The sequence below is a fragment of the Heptranchias perlo genome, chromosome 20 (genome assembly GCF_035084215.1).
Source record: "Heptranchias perlo isolate sHepPer1 chromosome 20, sHepPer1.hap1, whole genome shotgun sequence".
Lineage (NCBI taxonomy): Eukaryota > Metazoa > Chordata > Chondrichthyes > Hexanchiformes > Hexanchidae > Heptranchias > Heptranchias perlo.
Window position 1 is genome coordinate 27690751 of NC_090344.1, and position 27947 is coordinate 27718697.

At 49.7% G+C, this 27947-nt stretch overlaps 1 protein-coding gene and 1 non-coding gene across 2 annotated transcripts; one reads left to right on the forward strand and one right to left on the reverse strand.

Moving 5' to 3' along the window:
• LOC137336000 (zinc finger protein 268-like) lies at window positions 1–27554 on the reverse strand. The gene is made up of 2 exons (XM_068001503.1): window positions 27407–27554; window positions 1–2360 (listed from the first exon to the last, which is right to left on the reverse strand). Exons 1-2 carry the CDS (start codon window positions 27552–27554, stop codon window positions 430–432), a joined length of 2079 nt encoding a protein of 692 aa, XP_067857604.1. The 3' UTR covers window positions 1–429.
• On the forward strand, window positions 26402–26494 carry trnay-gua (transfer RNA tyrosine (anticodon GUA)). Its single transcript has 2 exons — window positions 26402–26438; window positions 26459–26494. It is a non-coding gene; the product is annotated as a tRNA-Tyr (tRNA).
• Window positions 27555–27947: the final 393 nt, after the last annotated feature.

Below are 27947 nucleotides of genomic sequence, written 5' to 3' on the forward strand. Positions count from 1 at the left end.
TTTAAAATAAAGTGGATTTAATAAACAGATATCCAGAATATTAAACTCCAGCCCAGTTATAGGGGTTATTGACATCAGCAGAAACAAATCCCAACTGTCAGAATGAACATGGTTCAGTCCTGGATGGGATTAACAGCAGAATCCAACCCCTGCAGTCATATGTGAACTCGCTGGTGTCTCAGCATGTGTGATGACTGAGTGAATCCCTTCCAGCACATGGAGCAGGTGAACAGTCTCTCCCCAATGGGTGCGAGTTGATGTGTCAGCAGTTCATTTCTGCTTTTAAAGCTCTTCTCACAGTCAGTGAATTAAAAGGTCACTCAATAGTGTGAACAAGTTGATGTCTCAGAAGGTGGGATGAATGAGTGAATCCCTTCCCACACACGGAGCAGGTGAACAGTCTCTCCCAAGTGTGAGTGTGTTGGTGTTTCAGCAGATCATTTGTGCTTTTAAAACACTTCTCACAGTCAGAACATTTAAAGGTCTCTCCCCAGGGTGAGTACGTTGGTGTGTCAGAAGGTGGGATGACCGATTGAATCTCTTCTTACACACGGAGCAGGTGAACGGCCTCTCCCCGGTGTGAGTGCGTTGGTGTCTCAGCAGTTCGTTTCTGCTTTTAAACCTCTTCTCACAGTCAGAACATTTAAAAGGTCTCTCATCAGAGTGAACTCGCTGGTGTGTCAGAAGGTGGGATGACCGAGTGAATCTCTTCCCACACACGGAGCAGATGAACGGCCTCTCCCCAGTGTGAGTGCGTTGGTGTCTCAGCAGTTCGTTTCTGCTTTTAAACCTCTTCTCACAGTCAGAACATTTAAAAGGTCTCTCATCAGAGTGAACTCGTTGGTGTGACAGAAGATGGGATGATCGAGTGAATCTCTTCTTACACACGGAGCAGCAGAATGGTCTCTCCCCAGTGTGAGTGCGTCGATGTCTCAGCAGTTCGTTTCTGCTTTTAAAGCTTTTCTCACAGTCAGAACATTTAAAAGGTCTCTCATCAGAGTGAACTCGCTGGTGTGTCAGCAGGGTGGATGACCGAGTGAATCTCTTCCCAAACACGGAGCAGGTGAACGGCCTCTCCCCAGTGTGAGTGCGTTGGTGTGTCAGCAGATTAACTTTGCTTTTAAACCTCTTCTCACAGTCAGAACATTTAAAAGGTCTCTCCCCTGTGTGAACCCGCTGATGTCTCAGTCGGTGGGATGACCGAGTGAATCCCTTCCCACACACGGAGCAGGTGAACGGCCTCTCCCCAGTGTGAGCCCGCTGGTGTGACAGAAGGTGGGATGACCGAGTGAATCTCTTCTTACACACGGAGCAGGTGAACGGTCTCTCCCCAGTGTGAGTGCGTCGATGTCTCAGCAGTTCGTTTCTGCTTTTAAAGCTTTTCTTACAGTCACAACATTTAAAAGGTCTCTCTTCAGAGTGAACTCGCTGGTGTGTCAGCAGGGTGGATGACTGAGTGAATCTCTTCTTACACTGAGAGCGGGTGAACGGCCTCTCCCCAGTGTGAGTGCGTCGATGTGTCAGCAATTCGTTTCTGATTTTAAATCTCTTCCCACAGTCAGAACATTTAAAAGGCCTCTCCCCAGTGTGAAATCGCTGGTGCGACAGCAGTTCAGATGAAATAGTGAATCCCTTCCCGCACACAGAGCAGGTGAACGGCCTCTCCCCAGTGTGAGCGCGTTGGTGTGTCAGCAGATTCCTTTTGCTTTTAAACCTCTTCCCACAGTCAGAACATTTAAAAGGTCTCTCATCAGTATGAACTCGCTGGTGTGACAGAAGGTGGGATGACTGAGTGAATCTCTTCTGACACACGGAGCAGGAGAACGGCCTCCCCCCAGTGTGAACTCGCTGGTGTATCAGCAGGTGGGATGACTGAGTGAATCTCTTCTTACACACGGAGCAGGAGAACGGCCTCCCCCCAGTGTGAACTCGCTGGTGTATCAGCAGGTGGGATGACTGAGTGAATCTCTTCTTACACACGGAGCAGGAGAACGGCCTCTCCCCAGTGTGAACTCGCTGGTGTGTCACCAGTTCAATTCTGCGTTTAAATCTCTTCTCACAGTCAGAGCATTTAAAAGGTCTCTCAACGGAGTGAACTCGCTGGTGTGACAGAAGGTTGCATAACTGAGTGAATCCCTTCTTACATACGGAGCAGGTGAACGGCCTCTCCCCTGTGTGAACTCGCTGGTGTATCAGGAGGCTGTATGACCGAGCGAATCTCTTCCCACACACGGAGCAGGTGAACGGCCTCTCCCCGGTGTGTTTGCGTCGATGAATTTCCAGCTCTGACGGGTAATTGAATCCCTTCCCACAGTCCCCACATTTCCACGGTTTCTCCGTGGTCCGGGTGTCCTTGTGTCTCTCCAGGTTGGACGATCAGTTGAAGCCTCGTCCACACACAGAACACGTGTACGGTTTCTCCCCGCTGTGAATGGTGTGATGTTTTTTCAGGCTGTTTCACTGGTTAAAGCTCTTTCCACAGTCAGTGCATTGGAACACTCTCACTCGGGTGTTTGAAATCTTCTCCCAGAGACAGAACAGACGAACATTTCTCCTTCCACATACAAAGGCCGATGATATTCAGGTCCTGATGATGCGAATGACTCTGTCAGATCTTGACATGAAGAGGTTTAAAAGTCATCACTGTAAATACAGGATCGAAATTCAGAACAGGCTATGTTAGTGTCCACAGAACATGCTTTCCTCTCTTGTTCCCTCAAAGCTGCAAATCCCCCATCCCGCGCAGTCTCCTTCCTCACTGTGCTGAAATCCAAACCCATCGCATCATCTTTCAGTGGTCCTAAACCATGAGTGAAAGGGTGAGAGAGTGAATGTGAGAGGGTGAATGTGAGAGGGTGAATGTGAGAGGGTGAATGTGAGAGGGCGAATGTGAGAGGGCGAATGTGAGAGGGCGAATGTGAGAGGGCGAATGTGAGAGGGCGAATGTGAGAGAGCGAATGTGAGAGAGCGAATGTGAGAGGGCGAATGTGAGAGGGCGAATGTGAGAGGGCGAATGTGAGAGAGCGAATGTGAGAGATGGAATGTGAGAGGGTGAATGTGAGAGGGTGAATGTGAGAGGGTGAATGTGAGAGCGTGAATGTGAGAGCGTGAATGTGAGAGGGTGAATGGGAGAGGGTGAATGTGAGAGGGTGAATGGGAGAGGGTGAATGTGAGAGGGTGAATGTGAGAGGGTGAATGTGAGAGGGTGAATGTGAGAGGGTGAATGGGAGAGGGTGAATGCGAGAGGGTGAATGTGAGAGAGCGAATGCGAGAGAGCGAATACGAGAGAGGGAATGCGAGAGAGGGAATGCGAGAGGGTGAATGCGAGAGAGTGAATGCGAGAGAGTGAATGCGAGAGAGGGAATGAGAGAGGGTGAATGTGAGAGGGCGAATGCGAGAGAGCGAATGCGAGAGGGTGAATGCGAGAGAGTGAATGCGAGAGGGTGAATGCGAGAGGGTGAATGTGAGGGAGCGAATGTGAGAGAGCGAATGTGAGAGAGCGAATGTGAGAGGGCGAATGCGAGAGAGCGAATGCGAGAGGGCGAATGCGAGAGGGCGAATGCGAGAGGGCGAATGCGAGAGGGCGAATGTGAGAGAGGGAATGTGAGAGAGGGAATGTGAGAGGGCGAATGTGAGAGGGCGAATGTGAGAGGGCGAATGTGAGAGGGGGAATGTGAGAGGGTGAATGTGAGAGGGTGAATGCGAGAGGGTGAATGCGAGAGAGTGAATGCGAGAGAGTGAATGCGAGAGAGGGAATGCGAGAGAGCGAAAGTGAGAGAGCGAAAGTGAGAGAGCGAAAGTGAGAGAGCGAAAGTGAGAGAGCGAAAGTGAGAGAGCGAAAGTGGGAGAGCGAAAGTGAGAGAGAGAATGTGAGAGAACGAAAGTGAGAGAGCGAAAGTGAGAGAGCGAATGTGAGAGGGTGAATGTGAGAGAGTGAATGTGAGAGAGTGAATGTGAGAGGGTGAATGTGCGAGAGGGTGAAAATGCAAGAGGGTGAATGTCAGAGAGTGAATGTGAGAGAGGGAATGTGAGAGAGCGAAAGTGAGAGAGCGAATGTGAGAGGGCGAATGTGAGAGAGCGAAAGTGAGAGAGCGAAAGTGAGAGAGCGAATGTGAGAGAGCGAATGTGAGAGGGCGAATGCGGGAGAGCGAATGTGAGAGGGCGAATGTGAGAGAGTGAATGTGAGAGAGTGAATGTGAGAGAGTGAATGTGAGAGGGCGAATGGGAGAGGGCGAATGTGAGAGGGTGAATGTGAGAGGGTGAATGTGAGAGGGTGAATGCGAGAGAGTGAATGCGAGAGGGCGAATGCGAGAGGGCGAATGCGAGAGAGCGAATGTGAGAGGGTGAATGTGAGAGGGTGAATGCGAGAGAGCGAATGTGAGAGAGCGAATGTGAGAGAGCGAAAGTGGGAAGGCGAATGTGAGAGGGCGAATGTGAGAGGGCGAATGTGAGAGGGCGAATGTGAGAGGGCGAATGTGAGAGGGTGAAAATGCGAGAGAGTGAATGTGAGAGGGCGAATGTGAGAGGGCGAATGTGAGAGAGCGAATGTGAGAGGGTGAAAATGCGAGAGAGTGAATGTGAGAGGGCAAATGGGAGAGGGTGAATGGGAGAGGGTGAATGGGAGAGGGTGAATGTGAGAGGGCGAATGTGAGAGAGCGAATGTGAGAGGGTGAAAATGCGAGAGAGTGAATGTGAGAGGGCGAATGTGAGAGGGCGAATGTGAGAGGGTGAATGTGAGAGGGCGAATGCGAGAGGGCGAATGCGAGAGGGCGAATGCGAGAGGGCGAATGCGAGAGGGCGAATGTGAGAGGGTGAATGTGAGAGAGTGAATGTGAGAGGGCGAATGTGAGAGGGCGAATGTGAGAGGGCGAATGTGAGAGGGCGAATGTGAGAGGGCGAATGTGAGAGGGCGAATGTGAGAGGGTGAATGTGAGAGGGCGAATGTGAGAGGGCGAATGGGAGAGGGCGAATGTGAGAGGGCGAATGTGAGAGAGCGAATGTGAGAGGGTGAAAATGCGAGAGAGTGAATGTGAGAGGGCGAATGGGAGAGGGTGAATGGGAGAGGGTGAATGGGAGAGGGTGAATGTGAGAGGGCGAATGTGAGAGAGCGAATGTGAGAGGGTGAAAATGCGAGAGAGTGAATGTGAGAGGGCGAATGTGAGAGGGCGAATGCGAGAGGGCGAATGCGAGAGGGCGAATGCGAGAGGGCGAATGCGAGAGGGCGAATGCGAGAGGGCGAATGCGAGAGAGTGAATGCGAGAGAGTGAATGTGAGAGGGTGAATGTGAGAGGGTGAATGTGAGAGGGTGAATGTGAGAGAGTGAATGTGAGAGGGTGAATGTGAGAGGGCGAATGCGAGAGAGTGAATGTGAGAGGGTGAATGTGAGAGAGTGAATGTGAGAGAGTGAATGTGAGAGGGTGAATGTGAGAGAGTGAATGTGAGAGGGTGAAAATGCGAGAGGGTGAATGTGAGAGGGCGAATGTGAGAGGGTGAATGTGAGAGGGCGAATGTGAGAGGGTGAATGTGAGAGGGTGAATGCGAGAGAGCGAATGTGAGAGAGCGAATGTGAGAGAGCGAAAGTGGGAGGGCGAATGTGAGACGGCGAATGTGAGAGGGCGAATGTGAGAGGGTGAAAATGCGAGAGAGTGAATGTGAGAGGGCGAATGTGAGAGGGTGAATGTGAGAGGGCGAATGTGAGAGGGCGAATGTGAGAGAGCGAATGTGAGAGGGTGAAAATGCGAGAGAGTGAATGTGAGAGGGTGAATGTGAGAGGGTGAATGTGAGAGGGCGAATGTGAGAGGGCGAATGCGAGAGGGCGAATGCGAGAGGGCGAATGCGAGAGGGCGAATGCGAGAGAGCGAATGCGAGAGGGCGAATGCGAGAGGGCGAATGCGAGAGGGCGAATGCGAGAGAGTGAATGTGAGAGGGTGAATGTGAGAGAGTGAATGTGAGAGGGCGAATGTGAGAGAGCGAATGTGAGAGGGTGAAAATGCGAGAGAGTGAATGTGAGAGGGCGAATGTGAGAGGGTGAAAATGCGAGAGGGTGAATGTGAGAGAGCGAATGTGAGAGGGTGAATGTGAGAGAGGGAATGTGAGAGGGTGAAAATGCGAGAGGGTGAATGTGAGAGAGCGAATGTGAGAGGGTGAATGTGAAAGGGCGAATGTGAGAGGGTGAATGTGAGAGAGGGAATGTGAGAGGGCGAATGTGAGAGCGTGAATGTGAGAGGGTGAATGTGAGAGGGCGAATGTGAGAGGGTGAATGTCAGAGGGCGAATGTGAGAGGGTGAATGTCAGAGGGCGAATGTGAGAGGGCGAATGTGAGAGGGTGAATGTGAGAGAGGGAATGTCAGAGGGCGAATGTGAGAGGGTGAATGTGAGAGGGCGAATGTGAGAGGGTGAATGTGAGAGGGTGAATGTGAGAGGGTGAATGTGAGAGAGGGAATGAGAGAGTGAATGTGAGAGGGTGAATGTGAGAGAGTGAATGTGAGAGAGTGAATGTGAGAGGGTGAATGTGAGAGGGTGAATGTGAGAGGGCGAATGTGAGAGGGCGAATGTGAGAGGGCGAATGTGAGAGAGCGAATGTGAGAGAGCGAATGTGAGAGGGTGAATGTGGGAGGGTGAATGTGAGAGAGTGAATGTCAGAGGGTGAATGCGAGAGGGGGAATGCGAGAGGGCGAATGCGAGAGGGCGAATGTGAGAGGGCGAATGTGAGAGGGCGAATGCGAGAGAGCGAATGCGAGAGGGCGATTGCGAGGGAGCGAATGCGAGAGAGCGAATGCGAGAGGGCGAATGTGAGAGGGCGAATGTGAGCGGGCGAATGTGAGAGGGCGAATGTGAGAGAGCGAATGTGAGAGAGTGAATGTGAGAGAGTGAATGGGAGAGAGTGAATGGGAGAGAGTGAATGGGAGAGAGTGAATGTCAGAGGGTGAATGTCAGAGGGTGAATACGAGAGGGGGAATGCGAGAGAGTGAATGCGAGAGAGGGAATGAGAGAGTGAATGTGAGAGAGTGAAAGTGAGAGAGTGAATGTGAGAGAGTGAATGGGAGAGAGTGAATGTCAGAGGGTGAATGTCAGAGGGTGAATACGAGAGGGGGAATGCGAGAGAGTGAATGCGAGAGGGCGAATGTGAGAGGGCGAATGTGAGAGGGCGAATGTGAGAGGGCGAATGCGAGAGAGCGAATGCGAGAGGGCGAATGCGAGAGGGCGAATGCGAGAGGCCGAATGCGAGAGAGGGAATGCGAGAGAGGGAGTGAGAGAGTGAATGCGAGAGAGTGAATGCGAGAGAGTGAATGCGAGAGAGGGAATGCGAGAGAGGGAATGCGAGAGAGGGAATGCGAGAGAGTGAATGCGAGAGAGCGAATGCGAGAGGGCGAATGCGAGAGGGCGAATGCGAGAGAGCGAATGCGAGAGAGGGAATGCGAGAGAGGGAATGCGAGAGAGGGAATGCGAGAGAGTGAATGCGACAGAGTGAATGCGACAGAGTGAATGCGACAGAGTGAATGCGAGAGGGTGAATGCGAGAGGGTGAATGCGAGAGGGTGAATGCGAGAGGGCGAATGCGAGAGAGGGAATGTGAGAGAGTCAATGTGAGAGGGTGAATGCGAGAGGGTGAATGCGAGAGGGTGAATGCGAGAGGGTGAATGTGAGAGAGCGAATGTGAGAGGGCGAATGTGAGAGAGGGAATGTGAGAGAGTCAATGTGAGAGGGCGAATGTGAGAGGGCGAATGTGAGAGGGCGAATGTGAGAGGGCGAATGTGAGAGGGCGAATGTGAGAGAGGGAATGTGAGAGAGCGAATGCTGAGAATCCCAACGTGGTCAGTTTTCGGTAAAATATTAAGATGCCTACGTGGCAAAGAAGCAGAATGTAAAATGGTTAGAAAGGGTTAATTAGTTAGTAACTGAGATTGGTACAGGTGGCCTGGCCTCCTGCTGGGCCATATGTTTGCGTAGTCAGCAGGTTTGCATGGTCTTAGCAATGTCGAGTGTTTGATGTGATTCAAGGACTGGTCTGAATGTCTCCATGTTTATGGCAGATCAATATAGGTAACGAGCTTAGCCAAAGTTGAAAGACATTCCAGGTTGGGAGATAAGGAACAGAAGGAACAGGGAAGAACATTCCAAGTTGGAAGGTGAGGAAGTATACCCTTTGATGTCTAACAGCAACATGGTCAGCACATGGACGATTTATGATTGGCCGGAAATAATGGAACCTCGCATGGCAACCTGTGCCCGGCTTATGATTGGTGTTGACCCTCGTTAAGTATGTTCCAACCCCAATTGATTGTATAAAAACGTGTGGATTTCTGTATGTTTTTGTTCTTGCTCTGCCAGCATAGAGGGACTCTATCAGGAGTCCAAATCAATGCTGCAGACTAAGAACCCTGCTATTAAAGTTGTGCTGAACTTTAAAATGTATTCGACTTCAGTTCATACTGAACCAGACTGAGGGGAAAGAATCCGGATCGTCAATGCGAGAGGGCGAATGTGAGAGGGCGAATGTGAGAGGGCGAATGTGAGAGGGCGAATGTGAGAGAGCGAATGCGATTGGGTGAATGTGAGAGAGTGAATGTGAGAGAGCGAATGTGAGAGGGCGAATGTGAGAGGGCGAATGTGAGAGGGCGAATGTGAGAGGGCGAATGTGAGAGGGCGAATGTGAGAGGGCGAATGTGAGAGAGCGAATGTGAGAGAGCGAAAGTGAGAGGGCGAATGTGAGAGAGCGAATGTGAGAGGGCGATTGTGAGAGGGCGAATGTGAGAGCGCGAATGTGAGAGAGCGAATGTGAGAGGGCGAATGTGAGAGGGCGAATGTGAGAGGGCGAATGTGAGAGGGCGAATGTGAGAGGGCGAATGTGAGAGAGGGAATGTGAGAGAGTGAATGTGAGAGAGTGAATGTGAGAGGGCGAATGTGAGAGGGCGAATGTGAGAGGGCGAATGTGAGAGGGCGAATGTGAGAGGGCGAATGTGAGAGGGCGAATGTGAGGGAGGGAATGTGAGAGTGAATGTGAGAGAGCGAATGTGAGAGGGCGAATGTGAGAGGGCGAGTGTGAGAGGGCGAGTGTGAGAGGGCGAGTGTGAGAGGGCGAATGTGAGAGGGCGAATGTGAGAGGGCGAATGTGAGAGCGTGAATGTGAGAGAGGGAATGTGAGAGGGTGAATGTGAGAGAATGAATGTGAGAGCGTGAATGTGAGAGAGGGAATGTGAGAGGGTGAATGTGAGAGGGCGAATGCGAGAGGGCGAATGCGAGAGGGCGAATGCGAGAGAGGGAATGCGAGAGAGGGAATGCGAGAGAGGGAATGCGAGAGAGGGAATGCGAGAGGGTGAATGCGAGAGGGTGAATGCGAGAGGGTGAATGCGAGAGGGTGAATGCGAGAGGGTGAATGGGAGAGAGGGAATGCGAGAGAGTCAATGTGAGAGGGTGAATGCGAGAGGGTGAATGCGAGAGGGCGAATGCGAGAGGGCGAATGTGAGAGAGTGAATGTGAGAGAGTGAATGTGAGAGAGTGAATGTGAGAGGGCGAATGTGAGAGGGCGAATGTGAGAGGGCGAATGTGAGAGGGCGAATGTGAGAGGGCGAATGTGAGAGGGCGAATGTGAGGGAGGGAATGTGAGAGTGAATGTGAGAGAGCGAATGTGAGAGGGCGAATGCGAGAGGGTGAATGCGAGAGGGTGAATGCGAGAGGGTGAATGTGAGAGGGTGAATGTGAGAGAGTGAATGTGAGAGGGTGAATGTGAGAGGGTGAATGTGAGAGGGTGAATGTGAGAGAGTGAATGTGAGAGAGTGAATGTGAGAGGGTGAATGTGAGAGGGTGAATGTGAGAGGGTGAATGTGAGAGAGTGAATGTGAGAGGGTGACTCTGAGAGGGTGACTGTGAGAGGGTGACTGTGAGAGGGTGAATGTGAGAGGGTGAATGTGAGAGGGTGAATGTGAGAGGGTGAATGTGATAGAGTGAATGTGAGAGGGTGAATGTGAGAGGGTGAATGTGAGAGAGTGAATGTGAGAGGGTGAATCTGAGAGGGTGAATGTGAGAGGGTGAATGTGAGAGGGTGAATGTGAGAGGGTGAATGTGAGAGAGTGAATGAGAGAGAGTGAATGTGAGAGAGTGAATGTGAGAGGGCGAATCTGAGAGGGCGAATGCGAGAGAGCGAATGTGAGAGGGTGAATGTGAGAGGGTGAATGTGAGAGAGTGAATGTGAGAGGGTGAATGTGAGAGGGTGAATGTGAGAGGGTGAATGTGAGAGGGTGAATGTGAGAGAGTGAATGTGAGAGAGGGAATGCGAGAGGGTGAATCTGAGAGGGCGAATGCGAGAGAGGAAATGCGAGAGAGGGAATGCGAGAGAGCGAATGCGAGAGGGTGAATGTGAGAGGGTGAATGTGAGAGGGTGAATGTGAGAGGGTGACTCTGAGAGGGTGACTGTGAGAGAGCGAATGTGAGAGGGTGAATGTGAGAGAGCGAATGTGAGAGGGCGAATGTGAGAGGGTGAATGTGAGAGGGTGAATGCGAGAGGGCGAATGTGAGAGAGGGAATGCGAGAGAGTGAATGTGAGAGAGAGAATGTGAGAGGGTGAATGTGAGAGAGCGAATGTGAGAGGGTGAATGTGAGAGGGTGAATGTGAGAGGGTGAATGTGAGAGGGTGAATGTGAGAGGGTGAATGTGAGAGGGTGAATGTGAGAGGGTGAATGTGAGAGAGGGAATGCGAGAGAGGGAATGTGAGAGAGGGAATGTGAGAGGGTGAATGTGAGAGAGCGAATGTGAGAGGGCGAATGTGAGAGGGTGAATGTGAGAGGGTGAATGTGAGAGGGTGAATGTGAGAGGGTGAATGTGAGAGGGTGAATGTGAGAGGGTGAATGTGAGAGGGTGAATGTGAGAGAGGGAATGCGAGAGGGTGAATCTGAGAGGGTGAATGTGAGAGGGTGAATGTGAGAGGGTGAATGTGAGAGAGTGAATCTGAGAGGGTGAATGTGAGAGGGTGAATGTGAGAGGGTGAATGTGAGAGGGTGAATGTGAGAGAGTGAATGTGAGAGAGGGAATGCGAGAGGGTGAATCTGAGAGGGCGAATGCGAGAGAGGAAATGCGAGAGAGGGAATGCGAGAGAGCGAATGCGAGAGGGTGACTGTGAGAGAGCGAATGTGAGAGAGCGAATGTGAGAGAGCGAATGTGAGAGGGTGAATCTGAGAGGGCGAATGCGAGAGAGGAAATGCGAGAGAGGGAATGCGAGAGAGCGAATGCGAGAGGGTGACTGTGAGAGAGCGAATGTGAGAGAGCGAATGCGAGAGGGCGAATGTGAGAGGGTGAATGTGAGAGAGCGAATGTGAGAGGGTGAATGTGAGAGGGTGAATGTGAGAGGGTGAATGTGAGAGGGTGAATGTGAGAGGGTGAATGTGAGAGGGTGAATGTGAGAGAGTGAATGTGAGAGAGTGAATGTGAGAGGGTGAATGTGAGAGTGAATCTGAGAGGGTGACTGTGAGAGAGTGAATGTGAGAGAGCGAATGTGAGAGGGCGAATGTGAGAGGGTGAATGTGAGAGAGTGAATGTGAGAGGGTGAATGTGAGAGGGTGAATGTGAGAGGGTGAATGTGAGAGGGTGAATGTGAGAGGGTGAATGTGAGAGAGCGAATGTGAGAGGGTGAATGTGAGAGGGTGAATGCGAGAGAGCGAATGTGAGAGGGCGAATGTGAGAGGGCGAATGTGAGAGGGTGAATGTGAGAGGGTGAATGCGAGAGCGCGAATGTGAGAGGGCGAATGTGAGAGGGCGAATGTGAGAGGGCGAATGTGAGAGGGCGAATGTGAGAGGGCGAATGTGAGAGGGTGAATGTGAGAGAGTGAATGTGAGAGGGTGAATGTGAGAGGGTGAATGTGAGAGAGTGAATGTGAGAGGGTGAATGTGAGAGAGTGAATCTGAGAGGGCGAATGCGAGAGAGGGAATGCGAGAGGGTGACTCTGAGAGGGTGAATGTGAGAGGGTGAATGTGAGAGGGTGAATGTGAGAGAGCGAATGTGAGAGAGCGAATGTGAGAGAGCGAATGTGAGAGGGCGAATGTGAGAGGGCGAATGTGAGAGGGCGAATGTGAGAGGGCGAATGTGAGAGGGCGAATGTGAGAGGGCGAATGTGAGGGAGGGAATGTGAGAGTGAATGTGAGAGAGCGAATGTGAGAGGGCGAATGTGAGAGGGCGAGTGTGAGAGCGCGAGTGTGAGAGGGCGAGTGTGAGAGGGCGAGTGTGAGAGGGCGAGTGTGAGAGGGCGAGTGTGAGAGGGCAAGTGTGAGAGGGCGAATGTGAGAGAGGGAATGTGAGAGGGTGAATGTGAGAGAGTGAATGTGAGAGCGTGAATGTGAGAGAGGGAATGTGAGAGGGTGAATGTGAGAGGGCGAATGTGAGAGGGCGAATGTGAGAGGGCGAATGTGAGAGGGCGAATGTGAGAGGGCGAATGCGAGAGAGGGAATGCGAGAGAGGGAATGCGAGAGAGGGAATGCGAGAGAGGGAATGCGAGAGAGGGAATGCGAGAGAGGGAATGCGAGAGAGGGAATGCGAGAGAGGGAATGCGAGAGGGTGAATGCGAGAGGGTGAATGCGAGAGGGTGAATGCGAGAGGGTGAATGCGAGAGGGTGAATGCGAGAGGGTGAATGCGAGAGGGTGAATGCGAGAGGGTGAATGCGAGAGGGTGAATGCGAGAGGGTGAATGCGAGAGGGTGAATGCGAGAGGGTGAATGCGAGAGGGTGAATGCGAGAGGGTGAATGCGAGAGGGTGAATGCGAGAGGGTGAATGCGAGAGGGTGAATGCGAGAGGGTGAATGCGAGAGGGTGAATGCGAGTGAGTGAATGCGAGAGAGCGAATCTGAGAGGGCGAATGCGAGAGAGGGAATGCGAGAGAGGGAATGCGAGAGAGGGAATGCGAGAGAGGGAATGCGAGAGAGGGAATGCGAGAGGGTGACTCTGAGAGGGTGACTGTGAGAGAGTGAATGTGAGAGGGTGAATGTGAGAGAGTGAATGTGAGAGGGTGAATGTGAGAGGGTGAATGTGAGAGAGTGAATGTGAGAGGGTGAATGTGAGAGGGTGAATGTGAGAGAGTGAATGTGAGAGGGTGAATCTGAGAGGGCGAATGCGAGAGAGCGAATGTGAGAGGGTGAATGTGAGAGGGTGAATGTGAGAGAGCGAATGTGAGAGGGTGAATGTGAGAGGGTGAATGTGAGAGGGTGAATCTGAGAGGGCGAATGTGAGAGAGTGAATGTGAGAGAGGGAATGTGAGAGTGAATGTGAGAGGGTGAATCTGAGAGGGCGAATGCGAGAGAGCGAATGTGAGAGGGTGAATGTGAGAGGGTGAATGTGAGAGAGCGAATGTGAGAGGGTGAATGTGAGAGGGTGAATGTGAGAGGGTGAATGTGAGAGGGTGAATGTGAGAGGGTGAATGTGAGAGAGTGAATGCGAGAGGGAATGCGAGAGGGTGAATCTGAGAGGGCGAATGCGAGAGAGGAAATGCGAGAGAGGGAATGCGAGAGAGCGAATGTGAGAGGGCGAATGTGAGAGGGTGAATGTGAGAGAGTGAATGTGAGAGAGCGAATGTGAGAGAGCGAATGTGAGAGAGCGAATGTGAGAGGGCGAATGTGAGAGAGTGAATGTGAGAGAGGGAATGCGAGAGAGCGAATGTGAGAGGGCGAATGTGAGAGAGCGAATGTGAGAGAGCGAATGTGAGAGGGCGAATGTGAGAGGGCGAATGTGAGAGGGCGAATGTGAGAGAGCGAATGTGAGAGAGCGAATGTGAGAGGGCGAATGTGAGAGGGCGAATGTGAGAGGGCGAATGTGAGAGGGTGAATGTGAGAGGGTGACTGTGAGAGAGTGAATGTGAGAGAGCGAATGTGAGAGAGCGAATGTGAGAGGGCGAATGTGAGAGAGCGAATGTGAGAGAGCGAATGTGAGAGGGCGAATGTGAGAGGGCGAATGTGAGAGGGCGAATGTGAGAGGGTGAATGTGAGAGGGTGACTGTGAGAGAGTGAATGTGAGAGAGCGAATGTGAGAGGGCGAATGTGAGAGGGTGAATGTGAGAGAGTGAATGTGAGAGAGTGAATGTGAGAGGGTGAATGTGAGAGGGTGAATGTGAGAGGGTGAATGTGAGAGAGTGAATGTGAGAGGGTGAATGTGAGAGAGTGAATGTGAGAGAGTGAATGTGAGAGGGTGACTGTGAGAGGGTGAATGTGAGAGAGCGAATGTGAGAGAGCGAATGTGAGAGGGTGACTGTGAGAGAGCGAATGTGAGAGGGCGAATGCGAGAGGGCGAATGCGAGAGGGCGAATGCGAGAGGGCGAATGCGAGAGGGCGAATGCGAGAGGGCGAATGCGAGAGGGCGAATGCGAGAGAGGGAATGCGAGAGGGTGAATGTGAGAGAGGGAATGCGAGAGAGGGTGAAGGTGAGAGAGTGAAGGTGAGAGAGTGAAGGTGAGAGAGTGAAGGTGAGAGAGTGAAGGTGAGAGAGTGAAGGTGAGAGAGTGAAGGTGAGAGAGTGAAGGTGAGAGAGAGAATGTGAGAGAGAATGAGAGAGGACGAATGAGAGAGTGAATGTGAGAGTGTGAATGCGAGAGGGCGAATGCGAGAGGGCGAATGCGAGAGGGTGAATGCGAGAGTGTGAATGTGAGAGAGTGAAGGTGAGAGAGAGAATGTGAGAGAGAGAATGTGAGAGAGAGAATGAGAGAGGACGAATGAGAGAGTGAATGTGAGAGAGTGAATGTGAGAGAGTGAATGTGAGAGGGTGAATGTGGGAGAGTGACTGTGAGAGAGTGACTGTGAGAGAGTGACTGTGAGAGAGTGAATGTGAGAGAGGGAATGTGAGAGGGCGAATGTGAGAGGGCGAATGTGAGAGAGCGAATGTGAGAGGGCGAATGTGAGAGGGTGAATGTGAGAGGGTGAATGTGAGAGGGTGAATGTGAGAGAGTGAATGTGAGAGAGGGAATGCGAGAGAGGGTGAAGGTGAGAGGGTGAAGGTGAGAGGGTGAAGGTGAGAGAGTGAAGGTGAGAGAGTGAAGGTGAGAGAGTGAAGGTGAGAGAGTGAAGGTGAGAGAGAGAATGTGAGAGAGAGAATGTGAGAGAGAGAATGAGAGAGGACGAATGAGAGAGTGAATGTGAGAGTGTGAATGCGAGAGGGCGAATGCGAGAGGGCGAATGCGAGAGGGCGAATGCGAGAGGGCGAATGCGAGAGGGCGAATGCGAGAGGGCGAATGCGAGAGTGCGAATGTGAGAGAGTGAAGGTGAGAGAGAGAATGTGAGAGAGAGAATGTGAGAGAGAGAATGAGAGAGGACGAATGAGAGAGTGAATGTGAGAGGGCGAATGTGAGAGGGCGAATGTGAGAGGGCGAATGTGAGAGGGCGAATGTGAGAGGGCGAATGTGAGAGGGCGAATGTGAGAGGGCGAATGTGAGAGGGCGAATGTGAGAGGGCGAATGTGAGAGGGCGAATGTGAGAGGGCGAATGTGAGAGGGCGAATGTGAGAGGGCGAATGTGAGAGGGCGAATGTGAGAGGGCGAATGTGAGAGGGCGAATGTGAGAGGGCGAATGTGAGAGGGCGAATGTGAGAGGGCGAATGTGAGAGGGCGAATGTGAGAGCGTGAATGTGAGAGCGTGAATGTGAGAGCGTGAATGTGAGAGGGTGAATGTGAGAGAGTGAATGTGAGAGGACGAATGAGAGAGTGAATGTGAGAGGGTGAATGTGAGAGGGTGAATGTGAGAGGACGAATGAGAGAGGGCGAATGTGAGAGGGCGAATGTGAGAGGGCGAATGTGAGAGGGCGAATGGGAGAGGGCGAATGTGAGAGAGCGAATGTGAGAGAGCGAATGTGAGAGAGCGAATGTGAGAGAGCGAATGTGAGAGAGTGAATGTGAGAGGGTGAATGTGAGAGAGGGAATGCGAGAGAGGGAATGCGAGAGAGGGAATGCGAGAGGGCGAATGCGAGAGGGCGAATGCGAGAGGGCGAATGCGAGAGAGGGAATGCGAGAGGGCGAATGCGAGAGGGCGAATGCGAGAGAGGGAATGCGAGAGGGCGAATGCGAGAGAGCCAATGCGAGAGGGCGAATGCGAGAGAGCGAATGCGAGAGGGCGAATGCGAGAGGGCGAATGCGAGAGGGCGAATGCGAGAGAGGGAATGCGAGAGAGGGAATGCGAGAGAGGGTGAATGCGAGAGAGTGAATGCGAGAGAGTGAATGCGAGAGAGTGAATGCGAGAGGGTGAATGCGAGAGGGCGAATGCGAGAGAGGGAATGCGAGAGAGGGTGAATGTGAGAGAGTGAATGTGAGAGAGTGAATGTGAGAGAGTGAATGTGAGAGAGTGAAGGTGAGAGAGTGAAGGTGAGAGAGTGAAGGCGAGAGAGTGAATGCGAGAGGGTGAATGCGAGAGGGCGAATGCGAGAGAGGGAATGCGAGAGAGGGAATGCGAGAGAGGGTGAATGTGAGAGAGTGAATGTGAGAGAGTGAATGTGAGAGAGTGAAGGCGAGAGGGTGAATGCGAGAGGGTGAATGCGAGAGGGTGAATGCGAGAGGGTGAATGCGAGAGGGTGAATGCGAGAGGTTGAATGAGAGAGGTTGAATGAGAGAGAGTGAATGCGAGAGAGTGAATGCGAGAGAGTGAATGCGAGAGAGTGAATGCGAGAGGGTGAATGCGAGAGGGTGAATGCGAGAGGGTGAATGCGAGAGGGTGAATGCGAGAGGGTGAATGCGAGAGGGTGAATGCGAGAGAGTGAATGCGAGAGAGTGAATGCGAGAGGGTGAATGCGAGAGGGTGAATGCGAGAGAGTGAATGCGAGAGGGTGAATGGGAGAGGGCGAATGCGAGAGGGCGAATGCGAGAGAGCGAATGCGAGAGGGCGAATGCGAGAGGGCGAATGCGAGAGGGCGAATGCGAGAGGGCGAATGCGAGAGGTCGAATGCGAGAGAGTGAATGCGAGAGAGTGAATGCGAGAGGTTGAATGCGAGAGAGTGAATGCGAGAGAGTGAATGCGAGAGGTTGAATGCGAGAGAGTGAATGCGAGAGGGTGAATGCGAGAGGGTGAATGCGAGAGGGTGAATGCGAGAGGGTGAATGCGAGAGGGTGAATGCGAGAGGGTGAATGCGAGAGGGTGAATGCGAGAGGGTGAATGCGAGAGAGCGAATGCGAGAGAGCGAATGCGAGAGAGTGAATGCGAGAGAGAGAATGTGAGAGAGTGAATGTGGGAGAGTGAATGAGAGAAGACGAATGAGAGGGTGAATGTGAGAGGGCGAATGCGAGAGAGTGAATGCGAGAGAGTGAATGCGAGAGAGTGAATGCGAGAGAGTGAATGCGAGAGAGTGAATGCGAGAGAGTGAATGTGGGAGAGTGAATGAGAGAAGACGAATGAGAGGGTGAATGTGAGAGGGCGAATGCGAGAGAGTGAATGCGAGAGAGTGAATGCGAGAGAGTGAATGCGAGAGAGTGAATGCGAGAGGGCGAATGCGAGAGGGTGAATGCGAGAGAGTGAATGCGAGAGGGTGAATGCGAGAGGGTGAATGTGAGAGGGTGAATGCGAGAGAGCGAATGCGAGAGAGCGAATGTGAGAGAGAGAATGTGAGAGAGTGAATGTGAGAGATTGAATGAGAGAGGGTGAATAGGAGAGGGTGAATAGGAGAGGGTGAATAGGAGAGGGTGAATGCGAGAGGGTGAACGCGAGAGAGTGAACGCGAGAGAGTGAACGCGAGAGAGTGAACGCGAGAGAGTGAACGCGAGAGAGGGAACGCGAGAGAGGGAACGCGAGAGAGGGAACGCGAGAGAGTGAACGCGAGAGAGTGAACGCGAGAGAGTGAACGCGAGAGAGTGAACGCGAGAGAGTGAACGCGAGAGAGTGAACGCGAGAGAGCGAACGCGAGAGGGCGAATGTGAGAGTGGGAATGTAAGAGAGGGAATGTGAGTCCAGCAGTGGGCTCGGTGTGGAGAATGAAGTGGGGCAGGTGGAGCATGTTTCAGTGGGGCAGCAGTGATCATAATCTCATTGGGTTTAGAATAGTTACGGAAAAGGACAAGGAACAAACAAATGTGAAAATACTGAACCGATTGGAGGGCAAATTCCAATGAGTTAAAAAGGGATCTTGTCCAGGTGGATTGGAATCAAAAATTGACAACAATATTAATTGAACAATGGGAGGCCTTGAAGGAGGAGTTGGTTCAGGTCCAGAGTGGACAGATCCCTATGGGAGAGAAAGGAAGGGCATCCAAAGCTAGAGCTCCCTGGATGGCTAAAGAAAGGAATCTTACAACACCAGGTTATAGTCCAACAAATTTATTTTAAAATCACAAGCTTTCGGAGATTATCTCCTTCGTCAGATGAATCTCCACATCATGATGACTAAAGAGATAGAGATTAAAATGAAACAGAAAAAGGAGGCTTATGACGAATGTAAGGTTCATAATACAGTAGTGAACCAGGCTGAACAAAGAAAGTACAGAGGAGAGCTAAAAAAGGGAATAAGAGGTGCAAAGAGAGAGTATGAGAATAGATTGGTGGTTAACATAAAAGGGAATCCAAAAGTCTTTTATAAACATACAAACAGTAAAAGGGGAGTCAAAGGAAGGGTGGGGTCGATTTGGGACAAAAAAGGAGATCTTCTTGTGGAGGCAGAGGGCATGGCTGAGGCACTAAATGAGTACTTTACATCCGTCTTCACCAGAGAAGAGGATTCTGCCATTGTACAGTAAAGGAGGAGGTAGTAGTGATATTGGAGACGATAAAAATAGATAAAGAGGAGGTACTTAAAAGATTGGCAGTGCTCAAAGTAAAAAAGTCTTTCGGTCCAGATGGGATGCCTCCGAGATTACTGAGGGAAGTAAGGGTGTAGATAGCGGAGGCTCTGACCACAATCTTCCAATCCTCCTTGGATATGGGAGTGGTGTCTGAGGAATGGAGGATTGCAAGTGTCACACCCCTGTTCAAGAATATGGGAGAGGGATAAACCCAGCAATTACAGGCCAGTCAGCCTAACGTCGGTGGTGGGAAACTTCTCGAGGCCAGAATCCGGGACAAAATTAATTCTCACTTGGAAGAACGTGGGTTAATAAATGACAGTCAATATAGATTTGTTAAAAGTAGATTTGTTAAAAGTAAAATAATTTAATTTGATTGAGTTCTTCAATGAAATAACGGAGAGGGTTGATGAGGGTAGTGCACTCGATGTTGTGGACACGGACATTTCAAAGGCGTTTGGTAAAGTACCACCGAATGGACCTGTTGGTAAAATTGAAGCCCATGGCAGCATGGGTGCAAAATTGGCTGAGAGACAGAATGCAGAGTGCAGTGGTGAACCGTTGTTTTACAGACTGGAAGGAAGTATACAGTGGTGTTCCGCAGGGGTTGGTGTTAGGACCATGACTCTTTTTGATATATATTGATGGCCTGGACGTGTAACTAGTGGGGTGCCGCAAGGATCAGTGCTTGGGTCTCAGCTATTTACAATATATATCAATGACTTCGATGATGGGACCAAGTGTGATGTATCCAAGTTTGCTGACGACATGAAGCTAGGTGGGAAAGTAAACTGTGAGGAGGACACAAAGAGCCTGCAAAGGGATATAGACAGGTTAAGTGAGTGGGCAAGAAGGTGGAAGATAGAGTATAATGTGGGGAAATGTGAGGTTACTCACTTTGGTCGGAAGAATAGAAAAACAGAATTTTTAAAATGGTGAGAAACTATTAAATGTTGGTGTCCAGAGAGATTTGGGTGTCCTCGTACAAGAAACACCGAAAGATAACATGCAGGTACAGCAAGCAATTCGAAGGCAAATAGAATGTTGGAATTTATTGCAAGGGGGTTGGAGTGGAAGAATAAGGAAGTCTTGTTGCAATTGTACAGGGCTTTGGTGAGACCACACCTGGAATACTGTGGACAGTTGTGCTCTCCTTATCTGAGGAAGGGCATATGCAGCGAAGGTTCACAGGATTGATTCCTGGGATGAGACAGTTGTCCAATGAGGAGAAATTGAACAGAATGGGCCTATACTCTCTGGAGTTCAGAAGAATGTTAGATATTTTATCAGTACATTAAGAACAAGAGGATAGCTCAGGAAAAGGTGGGACCTATCAGGGATGATAAGGGTAACTTGTGTGTCGAAGCAGAACATGTGGGTCGGGTTTGAAATGAATATTTTTTCTCCGTATTGACAAAGGAACAGGATGATCCAGACGTAGTAGTTAAAGAGGACAGTTGTGAAATATTGGATAAGGTAAACATAACGAGAGAGGAAGTACCAGAGGGACTGGAATCCTTGAAAGTTGATAAGTCACCAGGGCCGGATGGATTGTTTCCTAGGCTATTAGAGGAAGCCAGGGAGGAAATAGCGGATGCTCTGAGGATCATTTTCCAATCCTCACTAGATACAGGGGAGGTACCAGAAGACTGGAAGACTGCAAACGTAAAACCATTGTTTAAAAAGGTTACAAGGGAAAGACCGAACAATTATAGGCCGGTCAGTCTTACCTCGGTGGTGGGCAAACTATTACAATCAATACTGAGAGATAGGATAAACTGTCACTTGGAAAGGCATGGTTTAATTAGGGATAGTCAGCATGGATTTGTTCAGGGAAGGTCATGCCTTCCAAATCTGATTAAATTATTTGAGGAAGTGACAAGGAGGATTGATGAGGGTCGTGCTGTTGGATGTTGTCTACATGGATTGTAGCAAGGCATTTGACAAGGTCCCACGTGGCAGACTGGTCAGAAAGGTAAAAGCCCATGGGATGCAGGGAAATGTGGTGAATTAGATCCAAAATTGGCTCAGTAACAGGAAACAAAGGGTAAAAGTTGATGGATATCTTTGCGAATGGAAATCTGTTTCCAGTGGTGTGCCATCGGGCTCAGTGTTGGGTCCCTGCTGTTTGTGGTATATCTTAATGATTTGGACTTGAATATCGGGAGCATGATAGGCAAATGTGCAGATAATACAAAAACTTTTTTACCCAGAGGGTGGTGGGTGCATGGAATTCACTGCCCGAATTGGTGGTTGAGGCAGGGACCCTCAACTCTTTTAAAAAGTAGCTGGACCTGCACCTAAAGTGCTGTAAGCTGCAGGGCTACGGACCGAGTGCTGGAAGGTGGGATTAGAATGGGCACCTGGTTGTTCTTCGAGCCAGCGCGGACACAATGGGCCGAATGGCCCCCTTCTGTGCTGTATCTTTTCTCTGGTTCTAAGAATGAGAGGTGATCTCATTGAAACTTGTAAGATTCTGAGAGGGCTTGAGAGGGTACATACTGAGAGGATGTTTCCCCTGGCTGGACAGTGTAGAAGTACGAGCACTGTCTCAGGATAAGGGGTCGGCCATTTAAGACTGAGATGAGGAGGAATTTCATTACTGAGAGGGTTGTAAATCTTTGGAATTCTCTACCTCAGAGGGCTGTGGAGTATATGCAAGGCTGAGATTGATAGATTTTTGGACTCTAAGGGAATCAAGGGATATGGGGATTGCTCCCTGACCGATCACCATTTCTCCTTCATCTTCAGACGCCCCCTGACCTTCACCATTTCTCTTGCATATACAGACGCTCCTTGCCCGATCACCATTTCTCATTCATCGACAGACTCCCCCGACCTTCACCATTTCTCTTTCATTTACAGACGCTCCTTGATCTGTCATCATTTACTCTCTATTTGCAGATGCTCCCTGACCGATCACCACTTATCCTTCATTTACAGACTCTCCCTGACTGATCACCATTTCTCCTTCATTGACAGATACTCCCTGACCAATCACCATTACTTCATCATTTACAGACGCTCCCTGACCAATCACCATTTCTCCTTCATTTACAGATTCTTCCTGCCTTATCACCACTTCTGCTTCATTGACAGGCACAACCTGACTGATCACCACTTCTGCTTCATTTTCAGACCCTCCCTGACCGATCAACATTTCTCCTTCATTTACAGACGCTCCCTGACCGATCAACATTTCTCCTTCATTTACAGACGCTCCCTGACTGATCACCATTTCCCCTTCATTTACAGACGCTCCCTGACCAATCACCATTTCCCCTTCATTTACAGACGCTCCCTGACGGATCACCATTTCCCCTTCATTTACAGACGCTCCCTGACCGATCTCCATTTCTCCTTCATTTACAGACGCTCCCTGACCAATCACCATTTCTCCTTCATTTACACACGCTCCCTGACCGATCACCATTTCTCCTTCATTTACAGACGCTCCCTGACCGATCACCATTTCTCCTTCATTTACAGACGCTCCCTGACCAATCACCATTTCCCCTTCATTTACACACGCTCCCTGACCAATCACCATTTCTCCTTCATTTACACACGCTCCCTGACCGATCACCATTTCTCCTTCATTTACAGACGCTCCCTGACCGATCAACATTTCTCCTTCATTTACAGACGCTCCCTGATTCGATGAGTCACGAGGTTTGACGCTGACACTGCGCATGCTCGGAGGCCGCGGGCCGTTTGTCGAGTTTCGGGTCTGATCTAAACCGGAGCCCCCGGAGTGTAGAGAGAGAGAGGAGAATGTTCACTGTTTGATATTCGGGCCCGGGGCCGCACTCGGGGTTTGTGAAGCCCCCGCCCCCTCCCCCGGGGTTTATTAACCCGCTCCCCCCGCCCATCTCTCACCTGTTGCGGACACGATCTCGGCCTCACTCCCCGCCCGCCGCGCATGCTCAGCTCACACTGCCCGGGTGATTGACGGGAGCTCCGGACCAATAGGAAGAGCGGAGAGGGACTGGAGGACCGAGCGGGCGGTTGGTCCTCCAACCAATGGGAGTGTGTGAGGGGCGGGACTTGCGGCACCGAGTGGGCGGGGCTGAGCCCGGATCTCCCTCATTGGCTGAAAGTCTGCCTCATTTTGAAAGCTGATTGGTGTGAAACTCTTGGGGAAAACTGGCCCTTTGTGTTGTGGAGAAAAACCGATGGAACCGAGTGGGTGGAGCAAAGATTTCAACATTGGGAATGAAATGGATTAATTCAGGACAGACAGCAGGGATTATTGGAGGGAATAACACAGTGTGGGGATAAAATGCAATGGAGGTTGTGAAGATGGATTGTTAAAAAGTGTTTGAGAAGATGCCGGACAGGAGGCTTGTTGATCAGATTCAAGCTCAGGGTATTAAAGGGAGTGGGTCAGTGTGGATGGGAAGTTGGAGAAAGGGCAGAGTGGTGGTTAATGGATGTTTTTCAGACTGTGGGGATGTAAACAGTGGTGTCCCCCAGGGGCAGTGTTGGGACCATTGCTCTTCTCAATACAGAGAAATGACCTGGGCTTGGGAACAAGGGCATAAGATCAACATTTCCTGACAACACCAAGGTCGGAAGCATTAATGACTGAAAAGGAATGTTAGAAACTTAAGTGTGATATAGGAACATTAGGAACAGGAGTAGGCCATTCAGCCCCTCGAGCCTGTTCCACCATTCAGTGAGATGGGTGTCAGTGAGTATGGGGTTGGTTTATATCAGACAGAGTATGGGGTTGGTTTATATTACACCGGCATCTCCACATCATGACTATATCAGACAGGAGGAGATTGGTATCTGTGACTGTGGAATTGGTTGAAATCAGACAGGAGGAAATTGGTGTCGGTGACTGTGGTGTTTATATTCAGAATGGAGGTGATTGGTGTCAATGACTGGGTTCAGGAACAGGAATTAGCCATTTAGCCCCTGAAGCCCACTCCCCCGTTCAATCGGATCAGGACTAATCTGTGCCACAACTCCATTTACTCGCCTTTGCTCCATATCCCTTGCAACCCTCACACAACACAAATCTATCAATCTCAATATTGAAAATTTCAATTGAGCCCCAGCATCCACAGCCTTTCGGGGAAGTGAGTTTGTAATTTCCACTTTGTTTTGCTCATAAATGACCTCGCTCTAATTTTAAGATTATCAAGAAGGTGGCAGGTGGAGTACAATGTGGGGAAATTTGTAAATTATTCACTTTGGTAGGAAGAATAGAAAAGCAGAATATTTTTTTAAATGTGAGGGTCTAAGATATGTTGGTGTTCAGAGGGATTTGGGTGTCCTTGTAAACAGATCACAGAAAGTTAACATGCAGGTACAGCAAACAATTCGGAAAGCAAATAGTATGTTGGCCTTTATTGTAAGTGCGTTGGAGAATAAGAGTAAGGAAGTCTTGCTGCAATTATATAGGGCTTTTGTGAGACCACACCTGGAGTACTGTGTACAGTTTTAGTCTCCTTACCTGAGGAAGGATATACTTGATTCGAGGGGGTGCAACAAAGGTTCACTGGATTGATTCCTGGGATGAGAAGGTTGTTGTATGAGGAGAGATTGAGTAGAATTGCCCTATATTCTCTGGAGTTCAGAAGAATGAGAGGTGATCTAATTGAAACGTCTAAGATTCTTAGAGGGCTTGACAGGGTAGATGCTGAGAGGCTGTTTCCCCTGGCTGGAGAGTCGAGAACTCGAGGGCATCCTCTCAGGATGAGGGATCAGCCAATTAGGACTGAGATGAGGAAAGATTTCTTCACTCAGAGGGTGGTGAAACGTTGGAATTCTCTACCGCAGAGGGCTGTGGATGCTCAGTCGTTGAGTATATTCAAGAATGAGATGGAGAGATTTTTGGACACCGAGGGAATCAAGGAATTGGGCAGGAAAGTGGAGTTAAGGTTGAAGATCAGCTATGTACTTACTGTTTGGCAGAGCAGGCTCGAGGGGCCGTATGGCCCACTCATGCTCCTATTTCTTATGCCCTCTTGTTCTGGATTCCCCCTCCAGAAGAAATCATTTCTCTGTATCTACCTTATTGTAAACCTTTATTATTTTAAACACCTCGATGTGATCACATCTCAATGTTCTGAACTCAATGGAATAAAAACCAAGTTTATGCAACACGTCCTCATAATTTAACCCTTTTAGCCCCGGTATCATTCTGGTGAATCTGCACTGTACCTTTTCTACGGCCGATTAATGTCTCCCGAGGTTCGGTGCCGAGTTCTCCAGGTGGGGTCTGACCAAGGTTCTTTACAACTGAAGCATCACTTCTGTATTTCAACCCCACTCAAGATAAAGGTCAACATTAAATTAGACTTGTTGATTATTGTCAAGATTTGAAAGGTATTTGCAAAGGATTCGAGGGGATCTTAGAGTTGGGATTTTTTTTATTCTGTCCACTCAAGGAGTTTGATAACAGACTTACTCCTTTGAATTTAGTGCTGGATTATTGGTCCGTGATGTGTTTACTTGTTTGTATTTTGTTAAATACATTTGCTGAGTGTATTTAAATTTAAGACGAGATTTCCAGGCCTGATGCTCTATTCACACATCGAAGGTGAGAGAGATGCTGTGGGACACACGATAAGTCCAGTAGCTGAAAGTGATTCACAGACTTGGTTTTGTGTTTAGTGATCCCGGGTACATTACTGATATCTTCCCTGGATCCCAAGGCTGGGAGAGGCACTCAGGAAGGACCGGGGAACTGGGACTTGGCCATGAGAGTAATTGAAGGTATGAGAATTGAAATAATCTGAAGTGAGAAAGGAGAAAAGGCATAATAATCGGTAACGAGGACATCAATTAGTCTCTTATCTTGAATTCGTCAAGTAATTGACCCATTCTGTTTGAAACAAAGTTGATTTATTTGACATAGATCCAGAATATTGAATTTCAGCCCAGTTATAGCAGTTATTAACATCATGAGAAACAAATCCCAACTTCCAGATTGATGTTCTGTTGCTGAAACCCTCATCCGTGCCTTTGTTTACCTCTGGACTCGACTATTCCAATGCTCTCCAGGCCCGGCCTTCCACTTTACACCCTCCGTAAACTTAAACCCACAATCTCCAGATCAATAATCAGTCACATTATTCATTGTGTCACTGGCCCAGGCTGTGGAGAACACAGAGCAGCTCACACTCCCACAGCGCTGCGGTATGAGCAGGTACCGAGTCAGCCTCAGTCATGAGCACTGGAATCCACGAGTCCGGGTGTGTCAAAGGTGCACGGTGAACAATCACCAAAGTGAAACATTTTTGCTGCTTCCCATTGATATCTCAGCTGGCAGAGTGACAAGACTGTTGCGGAAAATAAGACAAAGGCACCCTTACATCATTTGTTCAATTCCTGCTCGAAGGAGTACGTGTGATTTTGCAATAAGCAGCAATGAGTTCAAGGTCACTCTCTTAACTTTACATGCACCTTACAGATTAACATGTTGCCATGAAGGCACAGGACGCCTCTTTTCCTTTCTCAAACTTTAAAACTTTCTGTATCTGCCCAAACAAGGCTGTTTTGCCTCTGCTCACCAGCAGGGAGTGCTTTTGAGCAGCAATACTTCAAAACACTCAGCTCTCGCTTTCAGGCAAAAGAAGTCTTCGATCAGCACCGGACTCCACGAGTCTGAACATGTCAACAGGCGCACGGTGAACAATCACCAAAGACAATCTTTTATATCACTTCCCTTCGATAGCTCAGCTGGTAGAGCGGAGGACTGTAGTGAATTAAACAATTGAAGTAATCCTTAGGTCGCTGGTTCAATTCCGGCTCGAAGGAGTGAGTGTGCTTTTGGAATAAGCAGCAATTACCTCAAGGTCGCTCTCTGAACTTTGCAGGCACCTCCCAGATTAACATGTTGCCACTGAGTCACAGGACACCACTTTTCCTTTCTCAAACCTGAAAGCTTTCTGTGTCTGCCCGAGCACGGCTGTTTCACTCGAGCATTTCCCTCTGCTCACCAGCAGGGAGTGCCTTTGAGCAGCAACACTTCAAATCGCCCTCAATTTCAGGCAAAAAGGTCTTCGATCAGTCAGTCAGTCAGGGCTCACGCTGCTCCCTCAAGCTCGGGCGGCTGTTGCTTTCCGGTGACCTCGTCTTCCTTCCGAAGGCTCGGGCTCTTCTCAGCATCATTCATGATTACTGTGGCTTCCCGTTCTGCTGTTCCTCACTTGCTGATGCTCGACACCGCCGATTGGAGCAAAGTATTTAATATATTCAAGGAGCGGCAACCCAAATCAAGATTTCTCTGCTGGTCGTGGAGCAGCTTGGAGGCGAGTGCGAGGTGGGAACTGTGAAGGACGATTTACAAACAGCAAACGAGGAATTAGCTCAACTGGTAGAGCGCTCACTTGGCATGTGAGAAGTAGTGGGATCGTTGATTATATTCTCCACTCACCGATTGTCTTGGTGCAATTATACAGAAAGAAGAGTGTTGTCAGCGAGTCCATAGCCCATGTACTTCCTAAACTTCACTGTGTGTTTGGGTACAGAGAGGTCAAGGGGCAGAACATCTTTTGATGGGCTGCAGTCAGCAAAAGTTCTTGATTTTGCTCTGCAGCAAAGATGGAAAGATGAGGTGAGAGATGGAAAAAAAGCTTCGTAATCCCTGATGCCTTCTCTGAAGATTGAATTCAGGACCTTCAGATTATGACACTGATGCACTGCTTGCTGCACTAAGAAGGCACTTACCAGGACTGGAGCCAGGCAACACCACCAAGTTGGACAGTTTGCAAGGTATTGAAAGCAATAAAATAATGTACAGTTTGCAAAAAAATTCCCAAACCAAGTAGGAATCGAACCTCTTGCTTTCTAATCCATAATCATATGCGTTATCCATTGCACCACTAGTCACAATTATAGTGAGGAAGTAGCATTGTGAGGCAGTGAACATGGCAGAGGTACTAAATAAATACTTTCCATCTGTCTTCACCAAGGAAGAAGATGCTGCCAGAATGTCAGTAAAGGAAGATGTAGTTGAGATACTGGATTGGCTAAAAATTCATAAAGAGGAGGTACTTGAAAGGCTGGCTGGACTTAAAGTAGAAACGTCACCTGGTCCGGATGGGATGCATCCTCGGTTGCTGAGCGAAGTCACGGTGGAAATTGCAGAGGTACTGGCCATAATCTTCCAAACATCCTTCGATATGGGGGTGATGCCAGAGGACTGGAGAATTGCAAATGTTACACCCTTGTTCAAGAAAGGGTGAAAGATAAAACCCAGCATCCACAG

Excerpts from the sequence above, each read along its gene's own strand:
- LOC137336000 (XM_068001503.1), bottom strand. The coding sequence starts at position 27,554 with ATGGATAACGCATATGATTATGGATTAGAAAGCAAGAGGTTCGATTCC. Across the intron at positions 2,361-27,406 it reads GTTGCCTGGCTCCAGTCCTG|GACACAAGGACACCCGGACC; the intron begins GTAAGTGCCTTC and ends CCAACCTGGAGA.